Source organism: Cervus canadensis, chromosome 10 (assembly GCF_019320065.1).
Source record: "Cervus canadensis isolate Bull #8, Minnesota chromosome 10, ASM1932006v1, whole genome shotgun sequence".
Lineage (NCBI taxonomy): Eukaryota > Metazoa > Chordata > Mammalia > Artiodactyla > Cervidae > Cervus > Cervus canadensis.
This window is the reverse complement of record NC_057395.1, coordinates 46722476-46737080: the sequence shown is the minus strand read 5'-3', so window position 1 is coordinate 46737080 and position 14605 is coordinate 46722476. Positions and strand designations below refer to the sequence as shown.

The 14605-nt window shown below is 51.0% G+C and overlaps 1 protein-coding gene across 2 annotated transcripts in view; it reads left to right on the top strand.

Moving 5' to 3' along the window:
- The window catches only part of LOC122447904 (phosphofructokinase, platelet), a 48896-nt gene that overhangs the window by 16714 nt on the left and 17577 nt on the right, over positions 1-14605 (top strand). For both annotated transcript variants that reach the window (XM_043478641.1, XM_043478642.1), the window contains exons 3-10: positions 3376-3453; positions 7341-7530; positions 8705-8870; positions 9804-9848; positions 10006-10114; positions 11695-11790; positions 13060-13152; positions 13714-13839. In XM_043478641.1, coding sequence (XP_043334576.1) covers positions 3376-3453; positions 7341-7530; positions 8705-8870; positions 9804-9848; positions 10006-10114; positions 11695-11790; positions 13060-13152; positions 13714-13839 — 903 coding nt within the window. The remainder of the gene's footprint in view (positions 1-3375; positions 3454-7340; positions 7531-8704; positions 8871-9803; positions 9849-10005; positions 10115-11694; positions 11791-13059; positions 13153-13713; positions 13840-14605) is intronic.

Here is a 14605-nt window from a genome sequence, read left to right as displayed (position 1 = left end):
TGAAAGGCTTGCCATTCAAACCATGTTGCTCCCCAAAGAATCCAGGATTTAGGAAAAGCACTGCCAAGTTGAGAAGACATGAGGACCCATGCGACACTTTTCTTTTGGAAAAGAAACAGCTTAGCCTGAATGGAGCAGAGCATCTTACCTGGCTTCAGTGCAGAATTGGTCTCTAATCTTCTGTATAAAAGAAGTCAGCTAATTCAGTGGACTATAAGTAGAAGAGACTATTAGATGTCTTCTCTTTAAGAGTAGTCAGAAAAATGAAGGCCAAATTGCCACCCAGTAGAGTTAAAATACCAGTAACTTTCCTTCACTTCCATCTTTGTCTTCAATTTGTATAATTATTGCAAATATCTTTTTTTTTTAAGTTTTATTAAGGTGCAATCGATACACAAAGGACTCTATATAGTAAATGTCTAAAATTTGAGTCTGGGCTTATGCAAACACAAGTGATACCATCCCCACACCAAAGAAATTATACCTTCCAGAAAATAAGATAAATTAAAAATACATTGTTAGGGACTTCCCTAGCAGTCCAGTGGGTAGGACTCTGCACTTCCATTGCAGGGGGCACAGGTTCAAGCCCTGGTCAGAGAACCAAAATCTGGCAAGCATACAGGCATGACCAAAAAATAATTTTTTAAAAAGCCAACTTTGTCGTAGCCCAAGATTGGAATTTCGCTCTGGGTCTTTAAACAGCACTCATGAGATTTAAGAGAAAACCACCCAGGTGACCAGCTCTTGCACTATTAGAACAGATTTAACAGATGCTTAAAAATACCCCTATGTGTGGCACCATCTCCTCTATAACCAGCTAGGAGACTGTGCCTGTTTTGTTCAAACTGATCTGACAGGGAGTTAAGGCGGCTTCAGAGCCTCGGACATGACTGGTGTTGGACTGGATCAGACAGCTGAGGGTCTCCTGGGTCATCATGACCAGCACCAACGATATGGCGTTACTTTTGGTCCAAAACTAAGCGAGCTTCAAAGGTTGTATGGTTTGTTTTTCTTGTGTGAATGAGTCATAGAACTGGCTCGGAAAGGCAGATTCCAAAAGAGAATTTTAGAAAATATTTTGAGCTTTGGTTACGTTGAAATAAGTATTCAACCTTGTACGGAGACTTGAAAAAGCTCATCAGAACTGATAAATTACAGTAACATCTGTGTAAAACTAGTCTTTCTGTCTCAGTAACATCTTCCATGTTAGCAAAGGATAATTTAAAACCACAGTAGGTAGTTCTTCAGATGTTCCACGGGCCTAACAAGTTTGCAGTTAACAGGGTGAGTCACTTCCTATGGCCCAGCCCATGGGCGCAATGAGAGGTTTGGAGAGCAACACTGGCAAGCTCATCCCCTATTCCTTAGTCACTTTCTTTATTGTGTGTATCTAGGCTGCACAAAGTAACCAAACCCTTTCTGGAGAACATTTTATGTCTCAGAATAAGTGTTATGGTCTGTAGAACAGTTTTCCATGTTCTTACTCTAGGAGCAGAAGGATTTGCAGATTTTTTTTTTTTTAAATTAAATCCGTATTTAAATTCTCAGAAATCATCAGCTCCCAACAGGGCAGTTTTCAGCAGTACACCACCAAAGTGTTGGAGCTTCAGCTTCAGCATCAGTCCTTCCAATGAATATTCAGGACTTATTTCCTTTAGGATTGACTGGTTAGATCTCCTTGCAGTCCAAGGGACTCTCAAGAGTCTTCTCCAGCACCACAGTTAGAAAGCATCAGTTCTTCAGTGCTCAGCCTTCTTTATGGCCCAGCTCTCACATCTGTACATGACTACTGGAAAAACCAAACCATAGCCTTTTACCGACCTCTCTCATCCATCACATATCAATTACCTCCTACCTAGCTGTCCCATCACCTGCGTCTATGATCTGTCCATCATCTGCTAGCTGCCAGTCTGTCCTCTGTTTTTAACATTCTGCGGAAACAAGCTCCCTGGAGTCCCTTAGAAGGGGAGAGGGCCTGGTTTTTCATCTGCTCCTGGAGCAGCAGGGTGCCCTGCAGGCCAGCGCCTGCCTCAGGTAGCTGACATACCAGGATACAACTGAAATAGCACCTCTGATAAGCACTCCCTGTCCTCGAGGAGGCCTGGATCGCATCACACTCAAGCTTATCACCCTTGCCTTCCAGGGTGACAGCCGCACTGGGCTCAGGGCTTTCAATGGAGCAGGCTAAAAATGTGCACCCTCTGTGGTTTCCAGAAAGAAAGAAGGGAGATAGGGACAAAAAGATAAAAGTGATCCTTGGAGTTGACCCGAGATGTGTCTGGAGTAAATGCCACTTCTTCAGCTTGAAGGCAGGGCTGTGGGTACCCCTGTCCCAGCCTGTCCTGAGGCTGAGGAAGCATCGTCAATGTGTGTAACCCTAGACTAGACACATACGTGCAGGTGTATATGTATTTATGTACAATATTGATGTATAATGTGCTTATATAATGTATGTAATTATACTCTCTCTAATGAAATGAAAGTGTTAGTCGCTCAGTCATGTCCAACTCTTTGTGACCCCATGGACTGTGGCCCACAGGCTCCTCTGTCCATGGAATTCTCCAGGCACAAATATTGGAATGGGTTGCCATTCCCTTCTCCAGGGGATAGAAATCCACAACAATAATTATTATAAACTGTCCTAAACAGCCAGTACCTTTAACTTTTCAGGGGTAAAATGCCCTGCAAAGTGAGTCACGTAGACAGAGATGCAAGTGAACATTTCCGTCATTGTTGATCTTATATATTCTGTGGGGAAAATGGGCTGCTTTTAGAGTTGAAAGGTCAGTGTCTCTGGCCTTCCGGCCAGATGTTCATGGCTGTCCAGACCCGCTCAGGGTCTTGCTCAGGGTCATGAGCTGGCACCAGCCCCAAGGTGAGGCGGATGGGGGTGGGTGGCATCAGCTATGCCTTCAGACCCTGTTCACGTGCCTGGAGAGTTGCGGGTCACCTGGTGGATGGGAGGCCCTCCCAGGTTACCGAGCGGATGTGTTCCTGTACTTGGTGTGGTTGACACCACTGTTCTCAGCAAGTTTGTGTGGAATCACCAATGGTGTTGGGGTCATTCCATCCCTTTTCAATCTCTCGGGAGCCAGTGGACCACAGGCAGAATGCTTCTGTCTCTGCAGCACCCTGGATTAGTCTGGGCAGACATTCTCATTACTGGAGATGACATTTGAGGGGCTCTCTCACAGTTCTGTGCCTGGGAAGAGCATTAGCACCATCCCTATAACTCATGTCACGCTGGCTCCTGAGCTTCGGGCTCCTAGAAATTCGGCTCCATTGTCCCTGGTGTTTCTGTTTTACATCACACATGGGTCGGTTAATGTGTCAACTCAGTTGAACCTGGTCATAATGCTGTCCTTCCCTCCTCAGGGCTACCAGGGCATGGTGGACGGCGGCAGCAACATTGTGGAAGCCGACTGGGAGAGCGTCTCCAGCATCCTGCAAGTGGTACGTGCTGTGCTCGTCCTGCTGGGTTCTTTGAGTTCTCTCTGGTCTGAAACCTTTCCTGCTTGTGTTCCAGGAGCACTGAAAACAGGTGAATGTGCTGCCTGGCATCATGGAAAGAATACATTCTTAATTTTCCATTTAATTTTTTTTTAAAAAAAGCTTTGCACACTGAGGAGTTATTCTTGCAAGAACAAGTTGTGTTTGATGGCTAGTGGTACTTGTGGGGGATCTTTTTTTTTTTTTTTGGAGCAGATCAGTGTTGAGACAGTTTTGGTTTGTTGGTGCTGCGTGTTTAGTGGTGCATCTCTTTGCCTGTTGGGTTTGGGGCGCCGTTTGGCATCAGTGACTGTGGCCTGGGAAGGCCCCTGACCAGCAGCCTCCGAGGGCTGTGGCTTTAGTGGGGACACAGCATCTCCCCCTGACTCAGGGCTGACTTCCTTGGCATGTGCAACGATGAGGTAATTACAACTGCAGGCGAAACAGCTCTTACACAGAATTGAAAAGAAGCCTGCCCGAATATGTCATGCCCAATAAATTCCAGGAACAATGCAGCTCAGTGAAGGCTCCAAGTCAATTAAGAAATAAAGAGATTACGTGGAAAGAATGGACTTCATGAAAAGTGTTTTACTTGCGGTTTGATCTTTTGAAATGTATGTGTTAATATTAATCTGTGACTTGTCTTGAGTTTTTTAGAATTTTTATTGGCATACAGTTGTTCTACAATGTTGTGTTTCTGCTGTGCAAAGTGAATCAGTTATAATATGTATGCATGGATGCCCTCTTTTTGGGGTTTCCTTCCCATTCAGGCCACCTGAGTAGAGTTCTCTGTGTTATATGGGAGCTTCTCAGCAGTTATTTTAAACATGGTATCAGTAGTGTATATGGGTCAATCCCAGTCTCCCAGTTCATCTCTCCCTCCCTCACCGTAATCATAAGTTTGTTCACCACACCTCTTACTATTTCTGCCTTGCAAATAAGTTCATCTGTATCATTTTTCTAGATTCCTTGTATAAGCAATACTGTATGTGTTTTTCTCTTCCTGACCTCACCCTGTAAAACAATCTCTCAGTCCATCCACTTGTCTGCAAATCACATTATTTCATTGCTTCTTATGGCTGACTATATTCCATTGTATATATGTACCCCATCTTTATCCATTCCTCTGTAGATGGACATTTAGGTTGCCACAATGAAAATCGGGCGTGTGTCTCTTTGTGAATTATTGTTTTTTCCCCAAATACGCCTAGGTGTGGGATGGCCATATCACATGGGAACTCTGTTTTTCATTTCTTCAGGAATGTCCACAATGCTCTCCATAGTGGCTGCACGCACTTACACCCCACCAAGAGTGTAGGCAGACCCCCATCCCCCAGGCCCTCTGCAAGGGGTCTGCAAAAGATCTACAGGCCCTGTCTGTAGATCTTTTTGATGATGGCAATCCTGAAAGGTGTGAATGGTACCTCAGTAGTTTTCATTTGCATTTCTCAAATAATCAGTGATGTGGAGTATCTTACCATGCTCTTTTTATTTGGGTAAGTATCACTGGCTTCCTTCTCCTTCTCCAGGAGAAGGAAATGACAACCCACTCCAGTGTTCTTGCCTGGGGAATCCCAGGGACGGGGAGCGTGGTGGGCTACCATCTATGGGGCCGCACAGAATCGGATACAATTGAAGCGACTTAGCAGCAGCAGCAGTGTTGGTTTATTGGAAGTTGGCCCTGTTGTGATCTTTGCTGATGATTTTCTCCAGGAAATATATTGAGCAAAGGTCTCATTTCCAGCCTCGATGACTCTTGAACATGAAGACCCCAGCAGCGCCTATTTTCAAGGTGTTGTTACAAACAGCGGTCACAAGGCAGCAGCGTTTCTCCATGCCCAGCTCTGGTTTCTCAGGAAGCTGACCTTAGGGCAAGTCCTGTTCCTGGTCGTCCCTTAAGAGTGGATGTGTCAGAGGAAACACCCAAGGCTCGTGTCTCCTGACTTCTCCCCCTTACCCTTTGCCCCCTGAACACCTCCGCATTCTTGCAACAGCAGTCTGGGGAGGGTGCTGTCATCCGTGGGTGGGGGGGCCCTCAGGAAGGAGGCTGGAGGTGGGAACCCCACCAGCAGAGCCATGGAGCCCAGGCGACTGTCCAGAGCTCCTGCAGCCCTGAGGCCACCCCTTCCTACTGGGGCAGGAGGCCTAGACTCTGCAGGAGGGACCGCCCCCCACATCCAAGACTGTGGCTCGTGCAGAGTGTCCATCAGGGAGGGCTTGTGGGCCGGCACGTCGTCCTGCTCCCTCAGCCCAGGACGGTCTGGCTTGGGGACCCAAGTGTTCGGGCTCCAGGAGTGTGACCCCACCCTGGGTCACCAAGGCCTGAGGGGGACAGAGCCAGCATTTCTTTCTTCTTTTACTGTTTGTTTTGAATGGGAGTATATAGGTGATTTACCATGTTGTGTGGTTTTGTTTTTTAGGTGTACAGCCACTTGATTCACCTGCACTTAGTCATATATATATATATGTTTTTCTGGTTCTCTTCCCATATCAGTCATTACTGAGTGTTTTATAGGGTTCCTGCACTACCTAGTTGGGTTTTTTGATTAACATATACACACCATTATTTATCAAATAACCTCAACCTGCTAGTTTCTCCCTGCCCACCACCATTCCCTCTTGATAACCATACGTTTCTAAGTCCGTGAGGCTGGTTCTGCTTTCTGAAGGAGTTCATTTGTCACCATTTTTAGATTCCACTAGGTCATGGTATCTTGGAGTTTTGTCTTTCTGATTCTTACTTCACTTCGTATGAGTATCCTGAGACTGTACATCCTCCTGCAAATGGCATGCTTGCTTTCTTTTTCATGACAGAGTCATATTCCATTGTGTACATGTATCACTTGTTTTTATCCATTCGTCTGGGCACAGTTTGTTTACTCCCATGTCTTCGCTGCTGTAAAGCTGCTGCCGTGCCTGCCTGGGTGCACGGTTTTCTCCGAGTCTGGTTTTCTCCTCATATACTCTTAGGAGTGGGACAGCCAGATCACAGGGCAGCTCTGGTTGTTTATGTTAATGCCTTCTAAATGCACTTCCATATTGCCGTCACCAGCTCCATCCACCAGCATCATTAAAGGGTCTGCTGTTCTTACCCCGCAGTGTACTTCTGTGGATTTTTTATAGTGTCCTTTTCCGTTTCTCTGAGGTGATACCTCATTGTCATTTTGATCTTCTCATCTCTGATAATTTGCCATATTGAGCCATTCCTCATGTGCTTTAACATTGTGAACTGTATGTAGCTCATACTTTTTTTGACAGTTTGCCCTGTTTTTAATTATTTTTGATAAGTTACCCCTGGATTTTTTGAGGGCAGGTATTATTTAGAGCCCAGCAGTCCTGCCTTGTGGATATTGTGTCCCTAAGCAGTAATTTTCTGGTTGCTCCTGTGGGGAATGGGCAGAACTCAGATTTCTATTTTGCTGGCACTTGTGGTGAGCCTGGCTAAGAAGGGCAGCCGTGTTACCTGGGGCTGCTGGACACGGGGTTTCTCTGGCCGTGGCTTGTGACTGGCCCTGGCCCGCCTTAGGCTCAGAGAGCGTGCGGGGTCCCCCTCCCCATGGGATGGCCGTCGTCCTCTTGTGGACTTCGCCCTGCTCCAAGCGTTTAGCTGATGGCTGCGTCCTGGTTTTCCTGCCCTACTGTGTCCCCCGTGGGAGTGGGCCTGTGTCTTTAGCCATTGAATTCCAGTTCGGAGCTAAAAATGGAAAGACTCCAAATTTCCACGGTTGATCAACTGAAAAGACGAAAGGCGGGACATCTACACCAAATCCTGTGTTTATACCCAGCACGCATGTGTTCAGGGGTCTGTGCAGTTGGGAGGAGACAGATAAACAGGTTTCTTTCTCTTCCAGGGAGGGACCATCATCGGCAGTGCCCGCTGCCAGGACTTCCGTTCTCGGGAAGGCCGCCTGAAGGCCGCGTGTAATTTGGTTCAGCTGGGCATCACCAGCCTGTGTGTGATCGGCGGGGACGGCAGCCTCACCGGGGCCCACATCTTCCGGACGGAGTGGAGCGGGCTGCTGGAAGAGCTGGCCCGAGACGGTGCGTCTCTGCTGCCCACACCTCCTCGTCAGAGCGCTCCCACCACTGACATCCTGCCCCATGAACTGTCCCATAGGTGTTTGTTGCTGGCGGTGCTGCAGACCTCAAAGCTGCCACCTCAGGACTCAGATTTGTGGCTCAGATAATAACAAAAGTGACTATAAGGATAACGTTTATTCCAACATCCTACATGCCAGGCATAGCTCCACTTTGACCCTGGTGGTTTTATGCCCGCTCAGGACAACCATCCAGAGCTTCTGTGCCAGTCCCTACTTTACAGAGGAGGGTCAGGGGCTCAAGGTGAAGCCACCTGGGCATGAGTGTGGCCCCGCTCACACCAGCCGTCACACGCCTGCGGCTGCCCCCGCCAGCTCCCGTGGGGTCCCCTCCAGCCGGTAGTATAAGACTTGGTCCTTTATCGCTTCCAAAGCTGTGTAGGAAAGGATTTTCAAGAATCCTGTATATCCTGTGATTTTTATCTTTTAAATGTGTTTTTATATAATTCCAATTTAATTTAAAACATGACGAGAGGAAGCCAACTGAAGTAATAATAGCAACCTTGTGAAAGGTGTAAGCTTGAACTAAAGTGACAACCCACACATTCCATGAAGTCTGTCTGGGGAATGGAGGGTGGCTCTCACGCCAGCACCACGGGCCTCGTGATGCTTCTGCACCACGTCTGCTGTGAGGCAGGTGGGCATGGAGGTGACTTGGGTGGGGGGAGCATTGTTGCCCCTGCCTTGACCTTGACCTTTGTGGTGCCATTTAAGCAGCTCTACCAACCCTGGTGGTCTTTCCTGAGAGCGCCAAGTACATCTACCAAATAATGGGGCCCCACAGGCCTGTCAGGAGTCAGGGTACCAGTTGTACCATATCCTTGAGGATGGGCTTCTGGCATGGTGACCCGCCATATTCAGACAGGCGTCAAACAGAAGTCGCATCTTTTCCACCTGTCTCTGTGTGCGCCTCTTCCCTCCTCCAGCTTCTGTTCCTGGGTTGGTGCTCCTGTCTGGGTGTCAGGAGACTGCTCTCCTCTTTGTCCTCCCCTCCACCTCCATCTGGCTTTTACGTCCGTCAGCACGCAGGGTTAGGATGTGACGTGGTGGGTAGGAGATGCATGTAGGAGCACGCACTCCCCCGAGTCATCCCGGGCCTGCGGCTTGTCCCCACACAGGCAAGATCAGCACAGAGCAGGTGCAGAAGCACGGGCACCTCAACGTGGTGGGGATGGTGGGCTCCATCGACAACGATTTCTGCGGCACCGACATGACCATCGGCACGGACTCAGCCCTACACCGCATCATCGAGGTGGTGGACGCCATCATGACGACCGCCCAGAGGTGGGGGACGTGGGGACCAGCAGGAGGGGGCTGTGTAGACCTCAGTGCCAGCTCTGGAAAGTTCCACAAGCCTTGTTGCTTGATATTAGAAACAATTTTATATTGGTGCCATCAGTGGTTTTCGTGGTTTACTCTTTATTTTCAATTTTAAGAGTCACTGCTTTCTGATTGTAAAAGAAACTCGTTTATTGCAGAGAATTTAGAAAAACGAAAAAAATAAATCATCATCACGTCAAGTCCTGCACAAAGCTCCCCTGCAGGGGTGGCGGACCGTAGAGCCCCGGGTTTGCACGGCCCTGGTCAGAGCTGGGCGAGCCCCTGCCCTGCGCCTTCCTCACCTGGGGTTCCCTCCAATGGATGAGGAGTGACCCCACGTTCCGGGTTGTAAGCTCAGGGCTGAACCTTTCCCATCACACCCTCCCTGGCTTCCTCAGGCTTCCAAAGCACCTTCACCAAAGTCAAGTGAGAGAGACAGTGAAACACGTGCCTCTGTCATGGACCGGCCACTTGCCACCGTCTTGGGGCCACCCCCGGGCAACCGTGGCTGGAGACAAACCTCGGCCCCTGCTTGGGTCCCAGGGTTACTGGTGGCAGTTAGTTTCCCTTTCGTGGAAAGGCCGTGGTCCCGGGCGCAGACCTGACTCTGTTGCTCTCGTCTCCCGAGCTGATGTGGTTCTGGCTGGAGAAGCCTGACTCTGCCTAGTGGAGCCCTCGTCCTGGGAAGAGCATACACGCATGTCCTGGTGGCGTGAGCGTGCCTGGCACGAGAACACAACCAGGGGCGCTCACTGCTGCAGCCCGTTCGCTCAGAAGAGCCTGAAACACACTCGCCATAGTGTTTGCTTGTGTGCAGAGTGGGTCGTCTGAGGGGGACAGCTGGGGCCCTGCTGTCTGCCCGCTGTGCCAAGTGGACGCTTCTCTGTCTCTCTCCAGCCACCAGCGGACCTTCGTCCTGGAGGTGATGGGGAGACACTGCGGGTATGGTCACACAGATGCAGTCGGGGTGGGGAGGTCCCCGGGGAGCCCCACACCCCAGCGTGAGCATCCTGGGAGGGGCATGTCCTGTCTGTGGGGCTCTCCTGGCAGGGGCAACCTGGCCCCACCCCCTTGTGAAACCCCCGCTCTCTGCCCACAGGTACCTGGCCCTGGTGAGCGCCCTGGCCTGCGGGGCCGACTGGGTCTTCCTTCCCGAGTCCCCACCGGAGGAAGGCTGGCAGGAAAACATGTGCGTCAAGCTCTCAGAGGTAACTCGCCTTCTGTCCCCTGTGGCTGCCGGCCTCTGGTCGCGCCGCCTGGCCTGCGGCGTGGTGGCCGTGGGCATGTTCCGTGTTGACGGAGCTTTCAGCCCTTGGAGGATCTCTGCTCAGAGTGGCTTCGGGCTTGTGGCTGTGACCTGGGGGTGTCCCGTCCATCCACCTCCCACTGTGGCAGAGACAGGTGAAGGAGAAGCAGCTGAGCTTTTGAGCCACTCATGCAAAGCGGGCGCTCAGCCATCCTTGGAGGAAGCCATGTGAGAGCCAGGGTCTGAGGAACAAGGTGCTGCTGTCCCCTCAGAAAAAGGGCCTGTGAGTTAAGTCCCCCAGCTCTCTGCAGGCCAGGCCCCGGCAGCTCGCTCCCCAGAGCGGACCCCCCCTCCCAATGCTGGCCTTGCTGTGGGTTTGGCTCAGGCCTTTCCTTTCTTTTATCTGTGAACTGTGCTCATCTCACACCGTGGATCACTGTCAACATGCGTATTCTGTCCTTGTCAACATGCGTATCCCGTCTCTGGTGTCAGGCAGATTTCCTCTGTGAGGCATTGCAGAAAACAAGGGGGCTTTCAGGATAGAAACTCTACCCCAATGTGTGGACTTTCCCTCCTCTTGATTTCATGACCATCTCACTACTGTTCTGTAGGCAAAAAATGGAAACCTATGGCAGAGGCCAGTTATCATTGTATTCAGCAAGCACATAAGCACTGCATGCAACCAGGACCCATGAGACATGGCCTTCGCCTTCAAGGTGATGGGTTCCAAGAGCGCATTTCCAGCAACTAATCCAATACACTTTGACTCAAAATCCTGTGTAAGAGACTTGGTAAAGCCATCCCTTGGCTGGGAAGTTGATCCCTAGGTGGGGAAGATTCCCTGCAGAAGGGGAGGCCACAATCCGAAGATATATTTTTTGCAATACTTTAAAGTCTGCATTGGCTCTTGAATTATAGTATTGGCTGGGAAGATCCCCTGGAGGAGGGATAAGCTACCTACTTCAGAATTCTTGCCTGGAGAATCCCATGGACAGAAGAGCCTGGCAGGCTCTAGCCCATGGGGTTGCAGAGTTGGATATGACTGAGCAGCTTAGCACGCATGCATGTACAGCTGGGAGGAATCAGCCCTTTGAGTCTGGAGTCTGCTGCACAGGTCCCAGCGTGACCGTGAGCACTGAAGTAACCCATGAGCTCACGGTCCCTTGCTTCTGGCCTGGAGACGTGCATGGTTCTCTGCTTCGTGAAGACCAGGCTGGGGCCCGGTTCCCAGGGAGATGACAGGAAGCTCTGTCTTCTGGGGTAGCCAGCAGGCCTCGTCTGCAGGAAAGACCCAGGAGCCCAGCCTTGGGGCTCATCGCCATCTGGGGGTCCGGGTCAGAGACACTGGGAGCTTTTGACCTCCTGTGTCTGCAGGCCTGTCCCGCCTGTTCACCCTGGGCGCCTGGACCTGCTCGTGTCCTTAGGAAGCGCTGCTGATGAAACCGGGTGACCGTGTGTCCCTGGAGAGAGCCCAGTCAGTTGGGCAGAGGCCCCCATTCAGAGTGGTTTAGGCATCAGAGCATTTCTTCTTCCATCTCCTAGAACCGTGCCCGGAAGAAAAGGTTGAACATCATCATTGTGGCCGAAGGGGCCATCGACACCCAGAACAAGCCTATCACCTCGGAGCAGATCAAGGAGGTGAGTGTGCTCCACGCCATGCCTGCCTGACAGTGGGCGGTTCCAACACTCGGGCAGGGTGAGGTTTGGAGCCGGGTGCCGTTAGGTAATTATTCCTGTTCTTCTTGATGGTTGAAAATACCACCTTCATGATGACTGTGGCGTCACTGGCATGAGGATCTCACAGCTCCTGACTTCTAGGGAGCCCGTGCCTGTGGAATACTGTTGGGAATATACCCGAAGTCCCCAGGCTCTCCTGACAGACACAGAGAACATGAGATTGGACGGGGTTAGAAGGTTCCAGGAGCCAGGGGGTCAGCACAGCCATCCTCTCTCCTGCTGGAGCATCAGCTGAGCCTTACTCATGGAGGAGGTGCTCTGCTGGCCTTAGTGACTGCCGTTCCACCCTGTGGGGGGCCGGCCCCATGCTCCTGTGGCTGCAGGGCTGCTCATCCGGCGCTGGCTTGTCCGGCCTGGGAGGGATTGCCTGGGCTCCCGGTCACCCAGGTAACCAGGCAGGTTCTGGACGTAGCACTGGGGAAGACGCCCACGGGCTCTGGTAGAAGCTGCCCATCAGGGAAGACATGTTATCAGCATGGCTTTGCAAGTTGGCATCTTGGCCTTTTCTGTGCCCGTGACCAGCTATTCACCTGGTGATTAAAATATCATGAGATCTGTGACAGTTGTCTGCTGTTATTTACGGGAGTAATGAGTACGATCAGAGCAAAGATCTTCTTTCCCACCTAACTGAAGTTGAGATTGGACTGTGGAGTATGAGGGCCGGGGAGGGGGTGGGGGGCGGACCATAGCAGTCCCATGCCCTAGCCCCGACATTTTTATAGAGTAAATGAGGGCCACGGGGGACAGGAGACCTGGCCTGGCCACCCGGCTGGGTTTTCATGACCCTGGCCCTAGGTGATGCCTGGAGTTACTGTGTTGTGCTTTTCAAATACAACCTTACAAATGTAAGGTGATTCATGGAAAAGTTTACATTTTTATAAAGTATCCATGCTTTTAAATACAAGCTATAGAGACAGTATCTTTAAAAACCTGTTTTAGTAATGTTCACTGGCAAAGTAGGAGAGACAATGGTTTTACCTGCAGTTAAAGCATTCTCTTTAAAAAAAAAAATGATTTTGGCAAGCTGTTGAACGTTCTTTGAGGAAGTAAAATTTAGAAACCAGGACATTCTTGCACATAGATTTGCATAAAGGGTGGAGCCCTTCCCCGGTCCCCAGCCCCTGGTCCTGGATGAGATGACATGCCCAGCCGTGTCCTGTTTCCCCTCAGCTCGTGGTCACGCAGCTGGGCTACGACACGCGAGTGACCATCCTTGGACACGTGCAGAGAGGAGGGACGCCATCAGCCTTTGACCGGATTCTGGTGAGTGAGGCTGGAGCTGGCCAGGCATGTCCCAAGGCAAGGAAAGCTTCTGGGATCGCAAAGGGACCAGGTTGCTACAAAGACTGGGTGGAACCATCAGTGAAGGCATCTCTGCCCACAGTGCTGAGTGACTTTTCCCTGAAGTCCCTGGGAGATCTGCTCACCAGGAGCGTTCCTTGGCCCCCAGCTACCCACTGGGAGACCCCACCAAACATGGGGGACAACACCCAGAAGGTGGAAAGGCAGTTTTCTTGTGCAGGTTTCTAGAAATGGACCCAGGGACCACAGAGACCCAGAGTGCAGTCTCTGTTTCCTGCTTTGCATGCCTCTGAGCCCCCAGCCCCTCTGGCTGGTTCTGACGAATCGAGCTCTTTGTTGGAGGGGGGTTAGAAGTAAGGGGGAAGGACTGAGTGACTAACAGAGACTCGGGGCAGGAGAAGCGAGGGGGAAGCTGAGGATGCAGCTGGTCTTGTCTGAACCAGGCAGGCCTCTGCCCAGGGCAGCAAGCTGGGCTGCAGGTGGGCGGAGGGCTGGCTCTGACCATCGTAATGTCATTTCTAGGCCAGCCGCATGGGGGTGGAGGCCGTGGTTGCCCTTCTTGAGGCCACCCCCGAGACCCCAGCCTGTGTGGTGTCACTGAGCGGGAACCAGGCGGTGAGGCTGCCACTGATGGAGTGCGTACAGATGGTGAGCGCGGGCACGGGCTGGGTTCACCACAGGAGTGAATGACCTTCCCGAGGAACCCCCATCCTAGGGGGATGGATGGCAGAATGGGGGTGTCGGCTCCTGTCTTGGTCCTGTGACATGAGCACGCTACGCCACCTCCACAGCAAGTCTAGCCTATCCTATGGGAGGGCATCTTCTGGGCACTTGTGTGCTTCCTGGGAGGCTGGAGACAGCCCAGGGACCAGGGTCTTCACAGGGCAGGAGGGACACCGTCCAGCCTCTCCAGGGTCAGCCCCTCCTGCCCTCCCATCCCTGAGACCCTCACATCTTTGATGTGATATGTAGGGGGGGGGCCTCCCTCAGGTGACACCCTGACGTGCAGCACCTCCTCAGGCCCATTTCCCAGTGAACTGTCCACTAGGTGAGGCGGCCGTGGAGTTGCATTAGAAACTGTTACCATTTATTTTTCAAAGTCTCTTCATGACTATCAATTTATTTGGTCTTCTCAGTGGCTCTGAGGTGTGTGTATTTTATAATGTGTACAGAGAGGTGATTAAGTCAAGGGACTTGTTGAAAGAAACCTTAGAAACATACTTTCCATAAGCCTGTGGCAGTAAGTGAATCCTGTATGTGTGCACGTGTGTGCATCTGTGTCTGAGTATGTATCATTCATGTGTGCCTGTGAGTGTGTGTGCAATGTGAGTGTGTGCACGTGCTGTGCATGTATGTGCATGTGTGCGCACATGCCATGCATGTGTATGAGTGTACACGTGTCATGTGCTTATGA